Genomic DNA, 18776 nt, shown 5'->3' with positions numbered 1-18776 from the left:
CAGGTGACAAAACTTATGGACAGCTAATCCCCATACAAAATCCTATATAAACCAAAACCCCTTACAAATGATACGACTTGGACTTTGTATGGGGCGACAAAGGAACCCATGATTTCTCCACTCTACCTTAGTACTGAGCCATATATCATCTACCAACAGTATTGCGATTCCTGAGGATACGCATTCCTGGTAGTCATGTACCTAAGTACCGCAAAAACGGTACACACAGTGGAATTTAGTTATCCGGAGCGGACCATGTCGCTGCCGGACGCGGCCGAGGCGCGGCGCATCTCGGCGCAGCTGGAGGCGCTGGAGCAGCAGCGCGCGCAAGGAAACCTGCCGCATGAGGACACGCCGCTGCGTCTGTACCGAGTGGGCGGCGGCGGCTTTGTGCGCGTCCTGGACCGGGACCCAGAGCCGATCTCCCAGGACATGGTATGCGGCGCTTTAGAGCCGATAATTGAGGGTTTCCGCCGCTAATTAACCGTTATTCGGCGTTGCAAATTGTGCCAGCTGGATGCAATCGATGCGTTTGTCAGGAGACGCGTCGAGGATGACGAGGATGTGGAGATGAAGGCTCCGGCTGAGCACAAAAGGGAGGAAGAGACGCTGCAGACGGAGGAGACTCAGCCGTTGAGAGCTGATGAAGAAGAGCAGAACAAGCCAGAGCAGCAGCGAGAGGTGGTGACTACTGCAGCAAGTGATAATGCGGTGGTGGTAGCTCCGAATGTGGAAAACGACGCTGAGGACGACAGTGTCGAGAAGACGCAGCCTTCTAGCTCGACAGGCGTGGGGATTGCTCCACCGTGGGAAGCAGCTACTGCTGCGAAGACTCCGCAGGAGCTGTTGGCGAAGAATGAGAAGGCGAGCAACTGGTTAAACTCCAATTTGACGGAAGTTGTGGGGACTCGGACAAATTCCTTGCAGGTGGTGAATGATGATGAACGTCCAGTCGGTGAAGTTGAAAAGGAGATGAATCAATCTGTGGATCATCCGAGTTTGTACGAGCAATGGCCACCGCAGCTGGAAGAACGGAGGAAGATGTGGTTTGTCCCTCGTAGCTCCAGTAGAAGGCCGTCTGGGGCTGGGATGGGGATGAAGCGGACAGTCGTTTACTGGATGCACAGCACGCTGCGCGTGATGCAGGGGAATTACGGACTGGAGGCGGCGATTTTGCTTTCAAGAAGACTAGCTGTACCGTTGGTGGTGCTGTGCCTTGTGCCGTCTTCTATCGTCTACCCGGTCTGTCATTCAACAACAGCGAGCGATGCGTACGCCCGGTTTTCGTTTGTCGAGTTGTACCAACAGTTCGCGCAGGCGGGAGTACCGTTCTTCGGGGTCACAGCTAAGGAGGACGGTGTTTCGACATCACATGAACAGCAGTCGCTTGCATTGAAGCCGAACCCACTGTACGAATTACTAGACGCATTCGCGCCACGCGCTGTCGTGACCGACGCCATGTTTGATTCCTCGAGCAGAAGCGATATGGTGCATTTGACTCGGTACTTGGAGCTGAACCGGTCGTCTTGCAGTTGGTCACTCCTCTCTATGGATTCCACAACGTGTTGCCCCGCTTATCAACTTTCGATGAAGCTACAGAGTACACTCGAGCCTGGTGCTGCCTTTGCGACTGAAGAGCAGTTTGGTGCTGAGTACGCATCATTTGCTCAGCCTCGCAATGGAACGTACGTCTTCAGCCCTCTGCCTCGTGTTGGTACTCAAGACGCAGCTCAGAACCAGCGACGATCGGATTTATTAGCTACTGTTCTGGAGAAGCTGCAGCTGGAAAATGTTAACTGGGAAGTAGTGAAGGCAGAAAACACGCAGTCGAGTTCTCAAATGCGGCGATTCAGCGAAGGGGAGGGACTTCAGAGGCTTAGCCAGCTTCTGTCTGGATCAGATAGCCAGCCAGCTATTCAAGCGGAGCTGCGCGGTGGTGGCGTGCTGAGTCTGATGCCATTTATTCGTCACGGCACGCTGTTCGCTGGGTACGTCCTGCGCCGGATAAATGAAGCAATTGCCTCGAGTCCTACACCGACAACCCCACAAGCACGGAAGGCACTCGCTATGCGAAAGGTAAATCGTGAACAAACAGTTGGGTCTTGCTATCGAATTATCTAACGCCGTGAATGCTTGTGCATGCCAGGTTATGAGATCTCGTGCTGTGAACCACTTAGGGAAAGAGCGCGACTATGCCTTGTACCTTGCGCTGTGGTCTGGTGTACGTGGCGGATCCAGTGAACCAAATGGACTAGTCCAGCCAGACATCGCGTTGCTGTCAACCAGTGACATCCTTTCTGGCTTACGAATGTCCACGCCTCGAACCTCCTCATTGTAAGTTTTATGAAAATTTTGCCGCAGATACGAAATAGCTGACATAGTGTTTGCTGTTCAGGGAAGCATATCGGAATGTGCTACCCGGCTGGACTTATAGCTCTGCCAAACTGGGAGAAAGCACGAACGGCCAAGCACCAGGGGCAGCCCTGTATGATCCTTACGAGTTGGAAAGCGCGCGAACGAAGGACTTATACTGGAACGAAATCCAGAAGTTCCTCGTTGAGCAGCAGTATCTACACCCGCTTCTGGTCGTATACTGGGCTTATCGTGTGCTAACCTGGAGCGTGTCAAGCAGAGCAGCTATTGCGGTATGTTAAGCAGCGTAATCGGGTTGCGGGGGGCTACATTGGCTGACGAGTTTTTGTCCATTGTCCATTGTAGACAATTGAGTCGCTGATTTCGCAGTGTGCACTGGGCTCTAAGAGCTCTCCTGATGCGGTATTCATCGTGTGGAAGCAACTATTCCGACTCGGATCGAATGGCAACGGTGTCAGTGGCGGTACGAATGGGAAGAGTACTCCAAACCTTGAAGGTCTCCGAGAATTTCAGCTCCTTCTAGAGAGGGAGCTCGCGTCGCAACCGAAACTGCAGCTACATCCATGATCGAGGAAAAGGCTATGCATGGGTGATTATTTATTACTTAGTAGCTAATATGCTGTGGAAATGTGGTCGCTTGGGGGTACTTTCACTCTTCACTTTGCTTCACTAATGTCCCGCACACGACCATTTCACCTGGCAATGGTCGACACGAGTCTGCGAGCTGATCGAGAGCCACTTGCACTGACACGCGTAAGCCGCGAACTCTGCACGTCCAAGAAGCACACACGTTAGATATGCATGTACTCTAGCTGCCAGGCATCGATTGTACTTACCCGGGGCGATTTCCATTTTGGCACGAAGTTTCACTTCGCTGGGAACATTTTCACGGAAGAACATGTAGTCGGCGCTAGCGTCCCATTTCCTGCGACGGACCATGTGAGTTTCCAGCAGACAGGAAATGTAGGCAGAAAACTTACTTTCCGGGGAACTGCACCACGGTGAAGTCACACTCATTGCAGCGAAGATTGGAGCACACACTAGGCGAAACATCCATCGTAAGGCTTACATTCCAGCTGAGTCATACAGACATGAAAACCGTGACGTACTTCCGCGAGAACGCAGTGCTTAGTCCTCGGGTAGCACGTCCTCCGTCCATCAGCGCTTGTGGGCACCTAAAACACGAATCATTCGTATGGAAAAGTCAGCATAGTAATTCTCTGAACAGCAAAGCTGATGTATCTATCACTTTTTGGTCCCGCCAGCCTGGAACTCGGTGCGCGTGGTCTTGGTCTCAGACGAGTTATAAGCTCCAGCTCGCGTTGTCGACATCGGCCGTGGGTGAACTGCTGCAGGTTTGCTGTCTTCGTCTCCGAGCATGTCCAGTAGATCATCCAGCTCATTCTGGCCCTTGTCGATAGAAAACAGCAATCGTCAACCATAGTCACCTCAGTGCACAATAGTTTTGCAACGCACCCGGCCCTGGCTGACAGGTTTGGTTATTCTGCTGGGCGTTTCCACGTCGTTGGCGTACTTTGCTCCTCCACTTTGGCTGCCGCTGCCTCCAGATCGAGGGCTTTTCATCGCATCCTCCACCTCGTCAAGCAGATCCTGGAAATTCATGATCTCTAAGCAGCGCCAGGCGCCTGAACAAGCTATGCAATGCTGCTTTGTGGCACCAGCGGCTCCGTTTCGCTGTCTGTCGTTTCACTCAGCCTCACGTAAGGTCTATCCTTAGCTCTCTTTAACGACGGGCTTCAATCGCGAACGGGGAGGGAAGACGCAGCGCCACGCCGAACTAAAGTACAAGATTACAGGATTGAATTAGCGTCTTAATCATACCGGAACTATGTTTGCTGGTTCCACTGGGGCCGGTCGAGCGAGCTTCTCTGCTGTGGTGTCGTCCTCGAAATCTTCTACGGTGAACCCCTCGATGAGCTTTTTCCAGCCGAACGAAGCAATCGAGAACAATGCAAACAGCGGTCTGCATGACACACAGGCCACCACGCAGCAAATAGCATGAGTCAATCATGCCTTTCCCAAAGACACTTCAACACTACGCACCTTGTGATGAGATCGAACCAGCCGCTCTGCGGAGCAGCGCCGTTCACATAGCGAATGTACAGGAATGCATCATGTCGAACGCCGTCAATCATGTAGTAGTCTGCAGCAAAACACAACCATCAAAAGGTTAGCGAACTAACTCCCTCACTTCCTCGAGTCGACTGCGCACCTTGGAGGTACCGCAGGTTCTGGAACCCGTTCTTCTCGTAGAAATGTCTGGCGCTGAGGTTGTCGGCCTTGACGTGGAGGTAGACGGCGCCGCACTGCGGCTGGCGACAGGCCTGGGCGATGCACTCCTGCAGCAGCGCGGAGGCGATGCCCATCCTCCGCACGGACGACTTGGTGCCCAGCGTCAGGATGTACATGATGTGCGTGTGCTCCCAGTCGTCGGGGGAGATCAGGTCCGGGTCGTCCACCTTGCTGAGCGGCAGCGTGCTGGCCGTCACGGCCCCGAGGATGTGCTCGTCGCGTCGGTCCTCCGCTCGGGGCTGCACCAGCTCGGGCGACGGCTGCATCTCCACCGCCAGACGCGCGAACAGCGGCCCGCCCGTCTCCATCCAGAGCCCCTGGGCCGCGCCGTCGTAGAACGCCTGGTTGTAGCGGATGGGGAACCACTCCTCGTGCAGGAGCCGCACCTGCGGGATGTCCCACGAGCTCAAGTCCCGGAAGTAGATGACGCGCTCGGGCGTCGGCGCCTGCTGCTGCTGCAGCTTGGCGGCGTCCATCGCGTCGTCATGGCAGTCGATCTCCAGCGCCACCACGCTCGGGATCAGCTCCTCCACTGCGCCGTCGACGCTCGTGCTCATGCTTCCGAGCGAGCAGCTACGTTAATTAATACGCTCAAGAGAGCGCGAGCTAATCTCGGTGAATATTTTCTCTCTATTCTCAAAACGCATATTTGGTGTTTTTATCGAACATCATTTTAGATAACAAGTGATTTGTAAGGGGGAAGAACCTGTCGAAATGGATACTCTATTTCTTGAAGAAGGACGCGATGGTTTTCAGCCGCTTACCACCTGCGACGTGTGAGACTGCGCCAGTCGCACATGACTTCGACTTGGGCTTGGCCTTCGACTTGGGCTTCGACTTGCCACCCTTGTCGGGGTGCAGCACGAGTTGTAGGATTTTCTTGACGCCAGTGGTGATGCCGAGTTGCTGCATCTCCGCCACTGTCATCCACCGCAGATCGTCGGACTCGGGCAGCAGCTCGGGCTGAGCCTTGAAGTGCAAATGCTCGATGCCCATGTGGTGCTTCACGTGCGAGAAGACGTGCGTGAGCTCGCCGAGGTCGCGTCGCTCAGGGGCCGACTTGCCCGATCGAGTGAGCGCTGTCTGGTCGAATAAGCCCGTGAGACGGGCGTCCATGAACGACTTCCGCTTGGAGAACGGCGGGATCTTGTCGCCGTCGCTCATCTGAAGAGTACACACAACACAGCAAGATGGTGATATAGTGGCCACTTCGCAACTTGGTCTTGGATCGTATCTTACCTTGCTGTGGAGGAATTCCCATTGACCAGCCAGCAGCCCACCCTCAGGCCGCTTGGACATCAGAAACTTCCAGTCTGATGGGGAAGCGTCGGCTTCAATGCTCTTGGAGGCTTTACGCTTGCCTCGTGCTGGTGCTGCAGGTTCGTCGTTGGGTAAATCGCAAGGAGAGGAGACGACAGAGACGGCGATGACCTCGTTTCTCGCGTCATTCTTCTTTGCTTTCAGGGGATACTTGGTGACCTGCGGTTAACAAGGAAGTACTTGGTTAGATGCTCGTAATTCGGGAGAATACCTTTAACAAGGCAACCATACCTCAGTCTGGGTTTCATCCCATTCCGCAACGCGAGTGTAGTCACAGATAGAGCAGGAATAAGTAGAGTCGGCAGGCTCTTGCTTGGCCTCGGCAGTATTTGCCTCTTGATACGCGAGACAGACCGATTTGACCGGACAGGCTGAACATTGAGGGTTCTGCACAAACAATACAAATACAAGTCAGCAATGTACTTCGCAAAACTGCAGGCGGATCAAGGCGCCACTACCTGGACGGTGCACATCGTTGCTCCCATTTCCATCAGCGCCTGGTTCAGTGCTCCAGGGCGATCACACTCGCTCACGAGCTCTTTCGCTGCCTTCCAAGAAAAACTAATGAGCTGTTTGTTCTTTGGGTCAGCTCCCACCGCACGCATCCGGGCCATCACACGAATGACGTTGCCGTCTACCAGTGGCTCGCGATTCCCGAAGGCGATCGATGCAATAGCTCCTGTCGTTCAAATCACCTCACAATGGTTAACACCAGAAGCATACACACAGGGGGTTCGATAACGCTACGAACCTGCCGTGTAAGGTCCAATTCCCGGGATCGTCAACAACTGGTCAACTGTCGACGGCAGCTCGCCGCCAAAGTTCTCGACCACGTACTTCGCACCAGCGTGCAGCATCCTCGCCCGTCTGTAGTACCCGAGTCCAGCCCACAAGGCGTTCACGTCCTGCGCCATCAATTCGCCACACCATTATCAGTCTCAACAACAATCCGCCATTCATATGACTCCGTCACTGCACACCTCTTCATTGGCTTCCGCCAGCGCCGCCACCGTCGGGAACTTGTCGATCCAGCGCAGGAAGTACTCGACTACGGTGTCAACCCGCGTCTGCTGCAGCATGATCTCCGACACCCACGTCTCGTATGGTGCCACCTTTCTGGGTGTTACGTCAGTGTCACCCTCTCCATTGGCAGCAACAGCAACCTCCTCCTGCTTGCACCTGTCCATTTCTTCAACCTGCTCTGGCTCCGCTGCACCCTCCACCTCCTGCTTCAGGAACACCGTCAGTCCGCCTCGCTTGGCCGCCTGCTTCTTCTTCTGACCCGTGTGCGTGGCCGTCGTCAGATACGGCGGCGGGTCTCCCCGCCACGGAAGTTTCCGGCGGTGCGCGTCGTACCACGCGAGCAGCTCCGTTCGAGTGTCCAGCAGCTCTTGCGGCCGGAAGTCGTGTCTCGACGCCTCGTGCTGCGTGGAGAACACTGTCGCCCCTGTTGCAATTGCATCGGGGGCCTCACTCTTGATCAGGTCCTCGATGTCCGGCTGACCCGCCGCAGCGCTCGACTTCCTGGTCTGCGGCATCTTTGAATTGAATTTGGCCTGACAAATATATTTTTTTTACCTATGTACAGACTGTACACACTTTGGCACCATAATAACCGTTGGATGTCATGAAACTGTTGAATCTCATGAATGCGTCCGGGGACGACAGCCTGCTGTACATACGGTCGCAGCTGAACATTTCCCAAATTCGAGCCGAGGAGACCGTCGGTCGGTCGGATCATGCAGCGCGTGGCCGTCTTGTCCCACGTGAAGGCGAGCTCCGTGCCGCCGAGCCTCAAGAGCAGCGGCGTGCGGCGCATCGCGTGGCAGGGAGGCAAGATCTCGTCCAACAAGGAGGAAGCGCTGCAGAAGTTCTACCAGCGCAAGCTGCGCGCGGGCGACCACCTCACGGCGCAGCAGATCGAGGCCATGCAGGCGACGCGTGCGTTCAAGTCCTTCGCTGTCCTCCAATAGCTGGTGGCTAACTGCTCTGCTGTGCCTGCTCTCCCCAATAGTCGGCGTCAAGCTGGACCAGGACCAGGCGCAGAAGAACCCCAAGAAGCAGCACGAGACCCATCGACAACACGCCAAGGTGACGGCCGGTGCGCACCGCACAGTGCTCAGGACGGGCCGCGTGCTGGGTCCCAAGCTCGACTCGAAGCAGAAGGTGAAGAAGGCGGGCAACGGCGGCGCCAAGCAGCAGGCGGCGCGCCAGCCCAAGACTGTCGCCAAGATGCCGCAGAAGCGGGCGGAGACCGGCTCGTCCATCTCGCTGGAGGACAAGCTCGGACTGCCCCTGGATGCCCTGGTCAGCGGGAAGAACAACAAACGCAGCAGTGGCAATATGAAGCGGAGGTGAATGTGCAAAGGAGAAGAAAGAAGAAGAACATAAAGCACGGAGCTCACTCAGGAAGGAAGATCAGAGGGGTCGAGACACGGAAGAGAGAAGACCGCTGGCGTCCTGCGGCCGTGCGTGTGCGTGTGTGTGAAGGAATAAATACTACACGTGTTGCATCTCGCGTGAAGCCACTGCAGTACTAGAGGCTAGAGGCTGCTCCCTTCCTCCGCCGTAGACGCCCCGTAGGGTCGGGACAAGAACGATGTGGTCGTCGGAGAACGGAACGCGATCTTCAGCGCCTGTAGCAGAGTCGACACCTCGATCACGGTCAGCGTGTTGGCGAACTTCTTCCGCAACGCGCGACGCGTGGCCTGGTCGTGCTCCTTAGGAATGACGCACACCTCGAGGCCGATCTTCTGTGCTGCTGTGAGGCGCGACTCGAGCATCTTGACTGGCCGCACGTGGCCAGACAGCGCCACTTCGCCTAGGAATGCAGCGCGCTCCAGGACAGGTCGACCTAGAACAGAGCTGGCTAATGCCACCGCCAGCGCCAGATCAGCTGCAGGCTCCTGGATACTGTAGCCCTCTGCGATGTTCACGAACACGCTTTGGTTGCGGCACGAAACCCTCGCTCGCTTCTCCAGTACAGCGAAGAGCAGCAGCAACTTGTCGAACGCCACTCCAACGCCCCGTACACGTGAGTACGACTGACTTCCACCGCGCGCAGTGTCCATGCTGTACTGCGTTGGGTTGGCCAGAGCCTGGATTTCAAGGGGGATCGGGCGCTTGCCTTCCATAGCAATCGTGACGGAGCATCCGTCCAGCGGCTCGATCCCGGCCTCTTCACTGTCGCCAGGATTATCATCGTCATCATCTTCGAGTGATGACACAAACGCCATGAGAGGGTTCGGCAGCGGCTGAAGGCCTTCGTCAGTCATGTTGAAGACGCCGACTTCGCTGGTGTTGCCGAAGCGATTCTTCTGGCAGCGTAGGAACCGCCTCGCACTTTGCGGGTCGCCTTCCAGATGCACCACCGTGTCGACGATGTGCTCGAGCACCTTTGGGCCAGCGATATCGCCACTTTTGGTCACGTGGCCGATGAGGATCACAGGCACGTTGCGCGACTTGGCCAGCCGCAGCAGGCGCAGCGTGCACTCCTTCACTTGATTCACGTTGCCTGCCGGAGAGGGTATGTCTGCTGCGTATACCGTTTGAATCGAGTCCACTACGATTGCACCAAAGCCATGGTAGTCGTCCTCACCACCACCTCGTCCGTTTCCTCCTTCCAGCAACTGGAAAACCGCGTCAAGGTTGGTCTCACTGGCCACAAAGAGACTGTCGCTGACCGACCCGAGGCGTTCGGCACGCATGCGCACTTGCAGCACGCTCTCCTCGCCTGAGACGTACAGCACCCCACGTTCACGCATCGCAGGCCCGTGTGCCAGCATGTTCGCCATCTGCAGGGCAAGCTGTAGAGATTGTCAAGATTGGCACCAAAGATCCACAGCCACCGTAGGATAGCACTCAATGCACCGGTCGTACCGTGCTCTTGCCAACACCTGGGTTTCCTGCCACCAGCGTCAACGATCCGGCCACTAAGCCTCCACCCAACACCCAGTTCTACCGATACAACGAAACCTGCAGTCAGTAAAGTGTCACTGTGCCGTAGAATAGTCCACAGCTCGCCGCCCTACCAGCTCGCGTTCAGGCAGCTCGATCCGCTCTACGAACGTATCCAACTCGACCTCGTTCATGCGTAGAGCGTGTGGGGCGTCCTCCTCGAAGACGTCATTCCCTGTCCTGGACCACGCCACTGCGCGCTTTGTCTTGCCTTGACTGAAGGACGCGGCGTTCGACTGGCGGAACTGCGGCTCGGCCGGCTTGGCAGAGACCACGGAGCCCCACTGCGAGCAGGACGAGCACTGGCCCTGCCACTTGGCGAACCTCTGCCCGCAGCTCTGGCACCGGAAGCCGTCGGAGGAGCTCGCGAATCTGCGCGCTCGCGGGAGCGACACAGGAGCGAGACGGGGGTTGGGCTTCGACGGCGCCCTCGCGAGGCTCTGGAAACGACGGAGGAGGCCTGCACAGCGCATCTCTGAGATGCATAAATGATTCTTAGACGGAAATAGTCGGACAATTGGACGCCTTCCAAAACCTCGGTTTGATGCCCCCTTAAATCACAGATTTATAAGTTTTATCCGCATTAAATTTTCGGTCAAAATTCCGACGTCCAAAACCTGCATTACAGACAACGACGGATAAATCCGGCATAACTGAATGACATCCTCCATAGTAAATGTGCCAGAATTCTCTGTCGGGAACGATAGAGATTGTACAAGGCAATGACATAAAATACACGTAACGGAGCATAAAGTACACACAAATTTAGAGAAAGTACTTAAAACCATATGGAATACAAATGTCAAGTGTAACTCTCGAAGCTGATTGGCTATCTGAATTACTTATTGTAAAAAGTACAACATATGTGTGCCGGGTTTTGCGTTGCCGTATTTATCGGTCGTTGTCTGTAAACGGTTAGTCTGGTCGACTCAATGTGTCCCGTTCATTAGAGCCTGTTCGCGTTGTACTAGAGATGGAGATGGTGCTTGATCTCCACCTACAGCTCGTTCGCTATGTATCCATCTCCAGACAAATTTTAAGCCAATCACAGGACAGATATGGGATGGCTCTCCTCCCCACTTGAGAAAATGCCGACTCGCCTCACCAGTGCGGCCACGCGTGCGGCACATGCCGCTGCTCAAGGCTCTTCGGTTCCTGCGCCCCCCGCACGTCATGACGAAACGCCAGCGTCCGAGCCCCTCGTCTCGCTGACACCATCTGCCGGTGATGAAGGTCTGCTGCTAGAAGGCGCCGAGACTGCGTCCACATTTGTTCCGCTAGCTCAAGTATCAGTGGCGATGTCTGCTACGCCAGAGCCTACTCCCGCTCCATCTCGCATGCTCGAGCGTCTGCAAGCCTCGGCCGCACCGCAAGCAGCACAGGGCCGAGGCAAGTCTCGTCTGAAAGGAGCTTCTAACGTCAAGCCGTCGTTTGCCTGGACACCGAGAGCGGCCGATGTGCTGTTGCGGCTTCGCTACGATACCTTGAGAGGTTGGTTTCAGGGAACGAGGAGCCCCAAGCGGCTTACTGCGGCATGGAAAATGCTTGCTGCCGAAACATTCCGCCTCGGAGGGCTTGAAGTTGATGCAGGGCAGTGCAAGCCAAAGGTGTGTATGATGACAGGAACTTGTTAATGCTAACCGAGTTCACGTCATTTTAATCCTATTGTAGCTGAAGCATATGCACAAGCAGTACACCGCGTACCGTGTTGCTCTGGAGGCTACCGGTACCGCCACCGAGAAGCCGCTGAAGGAGCCCGTGTGCTACGAGGCTATGCGTGACGTGTGGGGGGGACTTAGAAGGCATGAATGCGGACGCGCTTTTCTCTAGTGATGCAACAAGCACTGAACTGCTGGAGGACGAGGCTGCACTGGAGCTCAGCCAGAGCTCTACTGCAGGAGGTCCTGGTTCGCAACTGTCTGCGCACAAAGCCACAGCCTGTGCCACGGCGGAGCACGCAGCGAGGACAATTGCATCTTCGTCTCCCATGTTGTGCCTGGCCCTGTAAATCTCTAGGTAGATCCGCCCCTCTCCACCTCAAAGAGCTGGAGACGAATTCACAGTGCCATCTCTAGTTGTCTTGTTGTGTGCTACCTACTTTTGACCAATCCGGTCACACTTTTGGTTTTCGTCTCCATCTCCAGCTACGTAGCGAACAGGCTCTTAAAACTATATGGGAGATTGTATGACACAGAAATGAGGCACATTAGATCTGGACAAATATCTCAAAATAATCTCGATATCTTTCGATACGAAAAGCCGCGAACTCTCGTTGAGCAACACGTCAATCACTTCCAGGATTCTCCCCCTTCCACACACTCGGCAGAACGTCGACGCCTCCCTGTGCGCCGACACCGCGTCCACATGACTGACCCCAGGCAGCTGGTGGTGTTGTGCATGATGTCGGAGACCCGTCAACGAATGCTGGATGCTGTCAAAGATCTGCGACGGCGCCTTGGTGAGGAGAGGAAACGCGCCGAACACGCTCGCATGGTCCGTATCCGACACTACGTGACCGCTTCCTGTCTACCAGCTCCACGGCTAGCCCCCTGGATGTATATCTGGTGGTTCGGCAGCGATAAGAATTTCATAAAGATCACCAGCCTCTGCCGGTGCGCTATCTTGTGCTCGTATTTAGCGCTCTAGGCCTAACCTTTTGTATTGTTTGCTATGTGTCATAGGCGTTCGTTCATGCGCCTGCTAGAGCGATTCAGCATGCTCTACGATATCCCGGGATACAACCCCAAAGGAGGGAGGCCAAGAAAGCTTCAGAATCACCACCAGGTGCTGGGTGTCTTAGTGGCCTTCTACGTGGAATCGATGGCGTACAAAACGCTGTGCGGGTACTTCGGAGTCCCTCATGCTACTCTCAGTCGTGTTCTGAATGCCGCTGAGGATGCTATGGGGCGGGCTCTAGCAGGGTTTTCCCCAGCAAGAATCGTGTCGCCTACTTTGGCCCGCCAGAAGGCATTAGCTCGACTTACTGCAGCTCGGGAACCCATGATGCCGTTTACGTGGGGCTTTCTCGATGGTAAGAATTATCGCGTACGTATTTGGTTTTGCTTGTTTGAGAGCGGGTATGAATCGGCCAGTAACTAACGCGAGATAGGATGCTCTGTATTGTGGTTATGGTGCTAGGTTCTTGAGCCCCCCCCCCCCCCAGACATTCAAAATGTGCATTACAACGGTTGGCTGCATGCGTTTTTCGTGACGGGCACGCTGTGCTTCGGGGCGGACGGCTTGATCGTGTGGTGCAAACATAACTGCCAGGGAGTTGGAGCGACTCTGACACCAGCCTCCAGTTTCGCCAGAAACTCCTGGATGCCGAGTTGAACCCCGACCCTCGTTATGGTGTCGTCTCGGACAGCGCTTTCCCGTGTGGCGACGACATGATCGGGAGAATCTTAACGCCGCTAAAAGAGGGCGATTTGGGGAGGCTTATTCCGTCCGTGCGTCCTGCAGCACAACGCATGTCTGCTGCTATCACCTCAGTGCGCGAACCTGCTGAGTGGGTCATGGGATCTATCGAGAAAGTATACCATCGCTTGTTGCACCCGCTACCTTACGATGTAGGCAAGCGTAAGCAGAGGCTCGACAATTTGTTTCGCCTGTCGACCTACAGGGTGCGAACTCTTGAGATAAGCCAGATTCGAACTACGTTAGTGCACTGGAGAGAAGATAATGCATAAATGTATTGTTTGCTACGCTTCAATCGATCTGCTACAAGTAATTCACCCCAAGCCGCTCTTACTCCCCCCCATCTTCACCACGAACAGCATCATTTGGTCGTGGCGCTGTCGAGCTTCCTCACGATCGTGCGCTAGACGCTCTTCGTAGCGACGGCTGTTCTCCTCCCGCTCTTGTTCGAACCTGGCATCTCGAACTGCTTCGATGCGTCGTAGGGCCTCTCGAGCTTCTCGCAGTTCCTCCTGGCGTCGAGCTTCGAGTACAGCAGCATCAGCACGCCGAACACGTTCATGCTCTTCGCCCTCGATTCGGCGTCACTTCTCGGCTGCTTCAGCATCCGCTCGACGCACTTGTTCGCGTTCATCTCGCTCGACCTTTTCAGCTGCCAAGCGCTCCTCGCGCTCTGCGAGCCTACGAGTCTCTGCAGTTTCAGCCTTTCGCTCGCTGTCATCTCTACAAAAAACCATTATGTAGAAGTAAGACACCCGCCGATAACATCAAACACAGATAAGGGTTTTGAACAAACGTGCGATGTTGCTGGCGATCGGTTCGGGCTTGTACAAAGTTGCGATATGCTTCTCGCGAAGCTGCTAGGCGTTTTCGAGCAGATTCCGGCCAAAGATATTCCTACAGATCGCACAGCTCAGCAATGACAAAGCAGCTCATGATACGCCAGCCACGAACTTACAGGGATTGGCTGCCACTGCGTGGGCGTGATATCGCTGTCGGAGCCTCGCAACGCTCCTCGAGCTGTCATAACGAAGCAAAAATCAGTCCAGCAGCACCTCATCATTATATCTATATTAGAGGCGTACCAACGTGCGCGGACTGGGTGGGCCTCAGCTTGATCGGCTTGAGCACGACCAGGTAAATCTTCAAATGAAAGCTGGAGGCGCGAAACACACAGCGTCTGCGCGCGAAAGTGGGCAGCTTCCCTTGAAGATCCAATTTTTAAAAATCTTTGCTACATGGGGGTTTGCTTTGATCATATAGTGAACACAAGTGTCTTTTTGATGCGGTTGCAAGTTGAGGGGCTGATAACCCCCGATAAACGATGATTAAACGAATTGTTTGATGAGACCACTTTTTGGTCTCATCAAACAATTCAAGTTTAATAACAAGGTTTAGCAACAGTTTAATCTGCCCTACCCCGGGCGCCTTCCAAAACCTACATAAAAAACTTTTATCCCTAATTGGCAGACATAGCAAATCACGATATAAAATTAGAGAAACCCTCGGTGATTAGAAGGCTTAATGCCGCGAGCGAAGACTAAGCGGCACTTATCGGCACTTATCGTAAGTAGGCTTCGCCTGTAAGCGACGAATAATAGCTCGCACCAAGCTAATGGTTTGTGCCTCTTCTGCAGCAAGTTTCTCGCAGCAGCCTGCCTACACTTGACCGGCCTCAAGCGGCTGCAATGTCGGTTCATGATGTATGCACTCTATCGGTCCACTCAGGGGCGTAACTAGACCTTTTTTCTGGGGGGGGGGCACGGGGCTAGGGTTTCGAAAGTAGACTTCAAATTTAGTTGAAGCAGCGCTTCACTGCGTTAAGCGCCACTATCGCGCATTCACCTCTAGGCTTCATGGGGCCTAAACGGCTCAAGGCGGTGAGTATCACCGCGTTCTTTGAGCGTAGTGAGCCCGACATCAGCAGCGAGCAGACCATACCTAAGCAACATGCTGTCCAACAACACGATGTTGCTACAAAGAATGGTCTAGAGCAACAAAAGAATGGAACGGCGGCATGGTGTCAGTTGAACGAAGTACCGCTGGATCCTCGAGAGTGCAGTGGGGTATTGGAAAGTGGCAGTTTCCAACGCTGTTGACCCGCCAGCCCGACAATCAAGTTCAATCAAGGGGCGATCAAGGCGAGGTCAAGCGAGAGACGGAGATGGCTGCTTCTGATTGGATGATGACATTATCCTCGGTAGAGTGACAGGCAGTGGCCGAAGCCTCGTCGGGTCCTAATAGAACCCCGAACGAGGCTTCATGGTACCCACTTTTAGGTACAGATGCAATTAGTTACGTACTCCGGCCGCACTTATTAGTGTAGCCGCGGTCGTCATTTGTTGTGTCCGGAATCGCCTTATTGCGATCGTTCACACTAGATATTTGTATAAGGACATAGGACTCATCATAGGATGGCCAGAACGAGGCCCCCAGGGCCTCAGAAAACTCGGTAATAAAAAGACAGTCTTCCCCGAAAGCCAACAAGGTTCAAGTCCGACTTCGGTAAGTGTAGCTAGCTTATTGTAGTGCCTGGACACGCTCGACTGCGTGTGGATGCCTGTCGGGTAGCTTATCGTGCATTGACCGAGAGTTTCCTTGGCAGCGCCAAGAGTTGGCGTGGCCGGAGAGGCAGGAACGGTATTAGAGTATCGTTCGGTATATATTTGTGGGATTAGAGTATCCCTGAGTGTATTAGTCTACCTACCGAGGTTTTACCTTGGTCCCCCTGTATAAGGCCTAACACGCCGGTACCCTTCCTTTCTGAGGGACCGCAGTGGGGTTGCGCGAAAGCGCTACATAGTATCCTAGCCTTAGCTCGTGGCTAGTGGTACAGGTTTTTGGGTTGACCGAAGACAACCTAAGGTGCACAGAGGCGCTTGCAACCGACCCGGTGTAAGGGATCGTTCCTGGTCTTCAGGTTTTGATCCAATAAGCGCTTACCTTTGCGGGTTAGCGTGTTGTTGGTGTCTCTAATACCTTTTGGTAGAGGAGGATTTTAGTGGAATTACCACACCACAGCAGTCCCAGCGACTTCGTGCGCACCGATCCTGCTGATCACCCCCCGAACTTGTTCCTAATAGACCAGCTATTCTACGACCCGGTTCTCCGTAACGCAGTGCTTCGTACGTACGCTCGATTGGGGACCCATCAGCCTTGCTTGAGCCAATACCCCGCCCGTAAGTTCGGCAGCAAGATGCGCTCTTTTCAGTCGTCTTGGTACGAAAAGTATCCGTGGTTAGAGTACTCTGTGAGCACGGATGCAGCTTATTGTCTATGGTGTTACCTGAGTCGTGAGGTCATGCTCGCGGACAAACAGACTAATGTGTACACAACGCCGTCACAAGGGTTCAGCAATTGGAAAAAAGCGTGCAGTAAGGATGGATTCGCGGCGCACATGGGTGAATCATTTTCGAAGCACGACAGTGCACATGCAGCTTATGTAGAGTTGCTTACAGCAAGGCACGACATCGAGTTATCCCTTGCCCGCGCCGATAGAACGCAACGAGCCCAAAACCGCATGCGGCTTGGCATGGTATTTGATGTTTGCCTTTTTCTCGCTAGACAAGGAATACCATTCCGTGGGCATTCTGAGGCAGTAAGTTATGCATGACAAAAACCTAATTTTTTATGCTTCTGTTATCAATTTGTTTTGCTTGTTTGCTGTATGCATTAGGATATGTCATCAAATAAAGGCAACTTTTTGGAGATGGTTGGCTTTATGATGGAGAAAGTTACTGATTTCTCGAGCGGAATGTCTTCTGCACCGCGCATCGCCCAGTACACGACTCCATTAGTGCAGCAGCAGTTCGTGCAATGCGCAGCGGACTAGGTCCGTGAAAATATTATTGACAACGAGATGGCTGGCAAGTACTTTTCCGTGTTGGTTGACGAGGCCAGCTGCGAAGGCAAGACATAATTTATGTCAATAGTGGTGCGCTTTGTGTGCTCTCGCACGGGACGAATTCTGGGGCGATTCTTTGGGGTAGTTCATGTTCGGTCAACGGGAGCTGCTGATCTTTTCGACGGCCTCATGAACCAGCTTACAGCATGAAACATCCCAGTGCTCAATCTACGCGGCCAAGGATACGAAGGGGCAGCTAATATGTCGGGGGACTACACAGGACTCCAAGCGAGAGTGGGGGGAGAATGTCCATACGCATATTACGTGCACTGCTTCGCACACAGGTTGAACCTGGCCATTGTGTGTGCAGCCAAAAAAAATGGTTCGGTGGTAGAATGTTTTGATGTTGTGCAAAACATTCATACTACGTGTGGTGCCTCTTGCAAACAGAATGGTACGTTAATGGACACAGCGCGTGACGAGAAGGAAAAACTACTGAGAGAGGGCGCTCTGGCGACTGGCCAGGGGCTGAATCAGCCTATGAACACAGAGGCGCTTAGTACTACGCCATGGAATTGTCGTGTGAGGGCCCTAATTCGCGTTAGATCGATATGGATGCCGATCACTAACGTGCTTCGAACGGTAGCTAGTGATGCTGTCGATCCTCAAAAGCGAGCTGATGCTGCTGGAACTCTCGACAAAATGTGGACTTTTCAATTCGTTTTTCATGTAGAAGTTCTCATTACTGTGCTCAAGAAACTTAACGTGCTATCGCAATATCTGCAAAAAAATGATATGGACGTCGCCTCTGCTGCATTGTTAGCGATGCGAATTCAAGAAGAGCTCCAGTAAATGATTGATACGCCTATGCGCAGTGAGGCTGAAAACAGTTTCACTGCTGTATGGATTAGGTGTGTTGGTTTCTGTAGCACACTGCCGGCTAGTGGGGGGATGTTGGTGCCTGCAATGAAGGCGCCGTGGTTTCGGCGAGGATCGCGACACCGAGGCAAAGGGAAACGTGGTGTCCCTGGTGCAGACAACGATACTCAGCAAACCCAAGAACAACATTTCTACGAAGATGTGTACTTGCCGGTTGTAAAAAGCATTCTTCAGGAGCTAAAAAGTCGATTTGGTGTAGATGTTCTTGGTCTTATGGAGCTGTGCGGTGGTCTAAGCCCCAAAAACAATTTTTCATTTGGAATCTCAACGATATCAGACGCATTGCAATGTACTATTACCCCAACGACTTCAATAGGCAGTTCCAAGCGGTGTTTGATCAAGCTGTCCACTTTGGTGCTATCGCTCGACGTGATCATCGCTTCAAAGGCTCAAGTCGTTGGGTGACTTGAGTGCAGCGATGGTGGCTACAGACATGAGGGTTTTCCCGATCTTGTATCGGTTGCCACAGCTCGTGTGTTCTGCCTGTGTCGACTGCAAGCACCGAACGCTCATTTTCTACAATGAAGCGGGTGAAGACAAGACTACGAACTACGCTGGGCGATGAATTGATGTCGGATCTCTTGCTACTTTCAATTGAGCGCGACTTATCTGG

The 18776-nt window shown here is 53.9% G+C and overlaps 9 protein-coding genes across 9 annotated transcripts; 4 read left to right on the top strand and 5 right to left on the bottom strand.

The window, feature by feature from the left end:
- Positions 1-255: 255 nt before the first annotated feature.
- PHYSODRAFT_528398 (hypothetical protein) lies at positions 256-2940 on the top strand (the record flags this gene model as incomplete). The annotated part of the gene is made up of 7 exons (XM_009538669.1): positions 256-435; positions 514-564; positions 772-897; positions 973-2094; positions 2147-2334; positions 2396-2645; positions 2719-2940. 7 exons carry the CDS (start codon positions 256-258, stop codon positions 2938-2940), a joined length of 2139 nt encoding a protein of 712 aa, XP_009536964.1.
- A 102-nt stretch (positions 2941-3042) lies between these two features.
- Positions 3043-3996, bottom strand: PHYSODRAFT_529107 (hypothetical protein; the record flags this gene model as incomplete). The annotated part of the gene is made up of 6 exons (XM_009538668.1): positions 3043-3140; positions 3210-3298; positions 3354-3413; positions 3465-3548; positions 3647-3783; positions 3850-3996. 6 exons carry the CDS (start codon positions 3994-3996, stop codon positions 3043-3045), a joined length of 615 nt encoding a protein of 204 aa, XP_009536963.1.
- A 213-nt stretch (positions 3997-4209) lies between these two features.
- Positions 4210-5243, bottom strand: PHYSODRAFT_529470 (hypothetical protein; the record flags this gene model as incomplete). Its single annotated transcript, XM_009538667.1, has 4 exons — positions 4210-4357; positions 4438-4537; positions 4607-5117; positions 5196-5243. The coding sequence occupies 4 exons, from the start codon at positions 5241-5243 to the stop codon at positions 4210-4212; spliced, it is 807 nt and encodes a 268-aa protein (XP_009536962.1).
- Positions 5244-5409: 166 nt separating this feature from the next.
- PHYSODRAFT_528973 (hypothetical protein) lies at positions 5410-7544 on the bottom strand (the record flags this gene model as incomplete). The annotated part of the gene is made up of 6 exons (XM_009538666.1): positions 5410-6027; positions 6100-6165; positions 6268-6393; positions 6465-6685; positions 6758-6911; positions 6987-7544. 6 exons carry the CDS (start codon positions 7542-7544, stop codon positions 5410-5412), a joined length of 1743 nt encoding a protein of 580 aa, XP_009536961.1.
- Positions 7545-7745: 201 nt separating this feature from the next.
- Positions 7746-8364, top strand: PHYSODRAFT_340492 (hypothetical protein; the record flags this gene model as incomplete). The annotated part of the gene is made up of 2 exons (XM_009538665.1): positions 7746-7947; positions 8021-8364. The coding sequence occupies 2 exons, from the start codon at positions 7746-7748 to the stop codon at positions 8362-8364; spliced, it is 546 nt and encodes a 181-aa protein (XP_009536960.1).
- A 674-nt stretch (positions 8365-9038) lies between these two features.
- Positions 9039-10343, bottom strand: PHYSODRAFT_450421 (hypothetical protein; the record flags this gene model as incomplete). The annotated part of the gene is made up of 3 exons (XM_009538664.1): positions 9039-9800; positions 9886-9963; positions 10038-10343. Coding segments are annotated over 3 exons (1146 nt in total), but the record flags the coding sequence as incomplete, so codon positions are not given.
- A 553-nt stretch (positions 10344-10896) lies between these two features.
- Positions 10897-11585, top strand: PHYSODRAFT_288886 (hypothetical protein; the record flags this gene model as incomplete). The annotated part of the gene is given in 2 exon segments (XM_009538663.1): positions 10897-11054; positions 11069-11585. A coding segment is annotated over 1 exon segment (190 nt), but the record flags the coding sequence as incomplete, so codon positions are not given.
- Positions 11586-12327: 742 nt separating this feature from the next.
- Positions 12328-12765, top strand: PHYSODRAFT_387892 (hypothetical protein; the record flags this gene model as incomplete). Its single annotated transcript, XM_009538662.1, has 2 exons — positions 12328-12575; positions 12645-12765. Coding segments are annotated over 2 exons (369 nt in total), but the record flags the coding sequence as incomplete, so codon positions are not given.
- Positions 12766-13694: 929 nt separating this feature from the next.
- On the bottom strand, positions 13695-14639 carry PHYSODRAFT_306581 (hypothetical protein; the record flags this gene model as incomplete). The annotated part of the gene is given in 5 exon segments (XM_009538661.1): positions 13695-13952; positions 14001-14103; positions 14177-14277; positions 14339-14536; positions 14556-14639. 5 exon segments carry the CDS (start codon positions 14637-14639, stop codon positions 13695-13697), a joined length of 744 nt encoding a protein of 247 aa, XP_009536956.1.
- Between the last annotated feature and the right edge of the window lie 4137 nt (positions 14640-18776).

Source organism: Phytophthora sojae (genome assembly GCF_000149755.1).
Source record: "Phytophthora sojae unplaced genomic scaffold PHYSOscaffold_12, whole genome shotgun sequence".
Classification (NCBI taxonomy): domain Eukaryota; phylum Oomycota; class Peronosporomycetes; order Peronosporales; family Peronosporaceae; genus Phytophthora; species Phytophthora sojae.
This window is presented reverse-complemented; position numbering and strand designations above follow the sequence as displayed.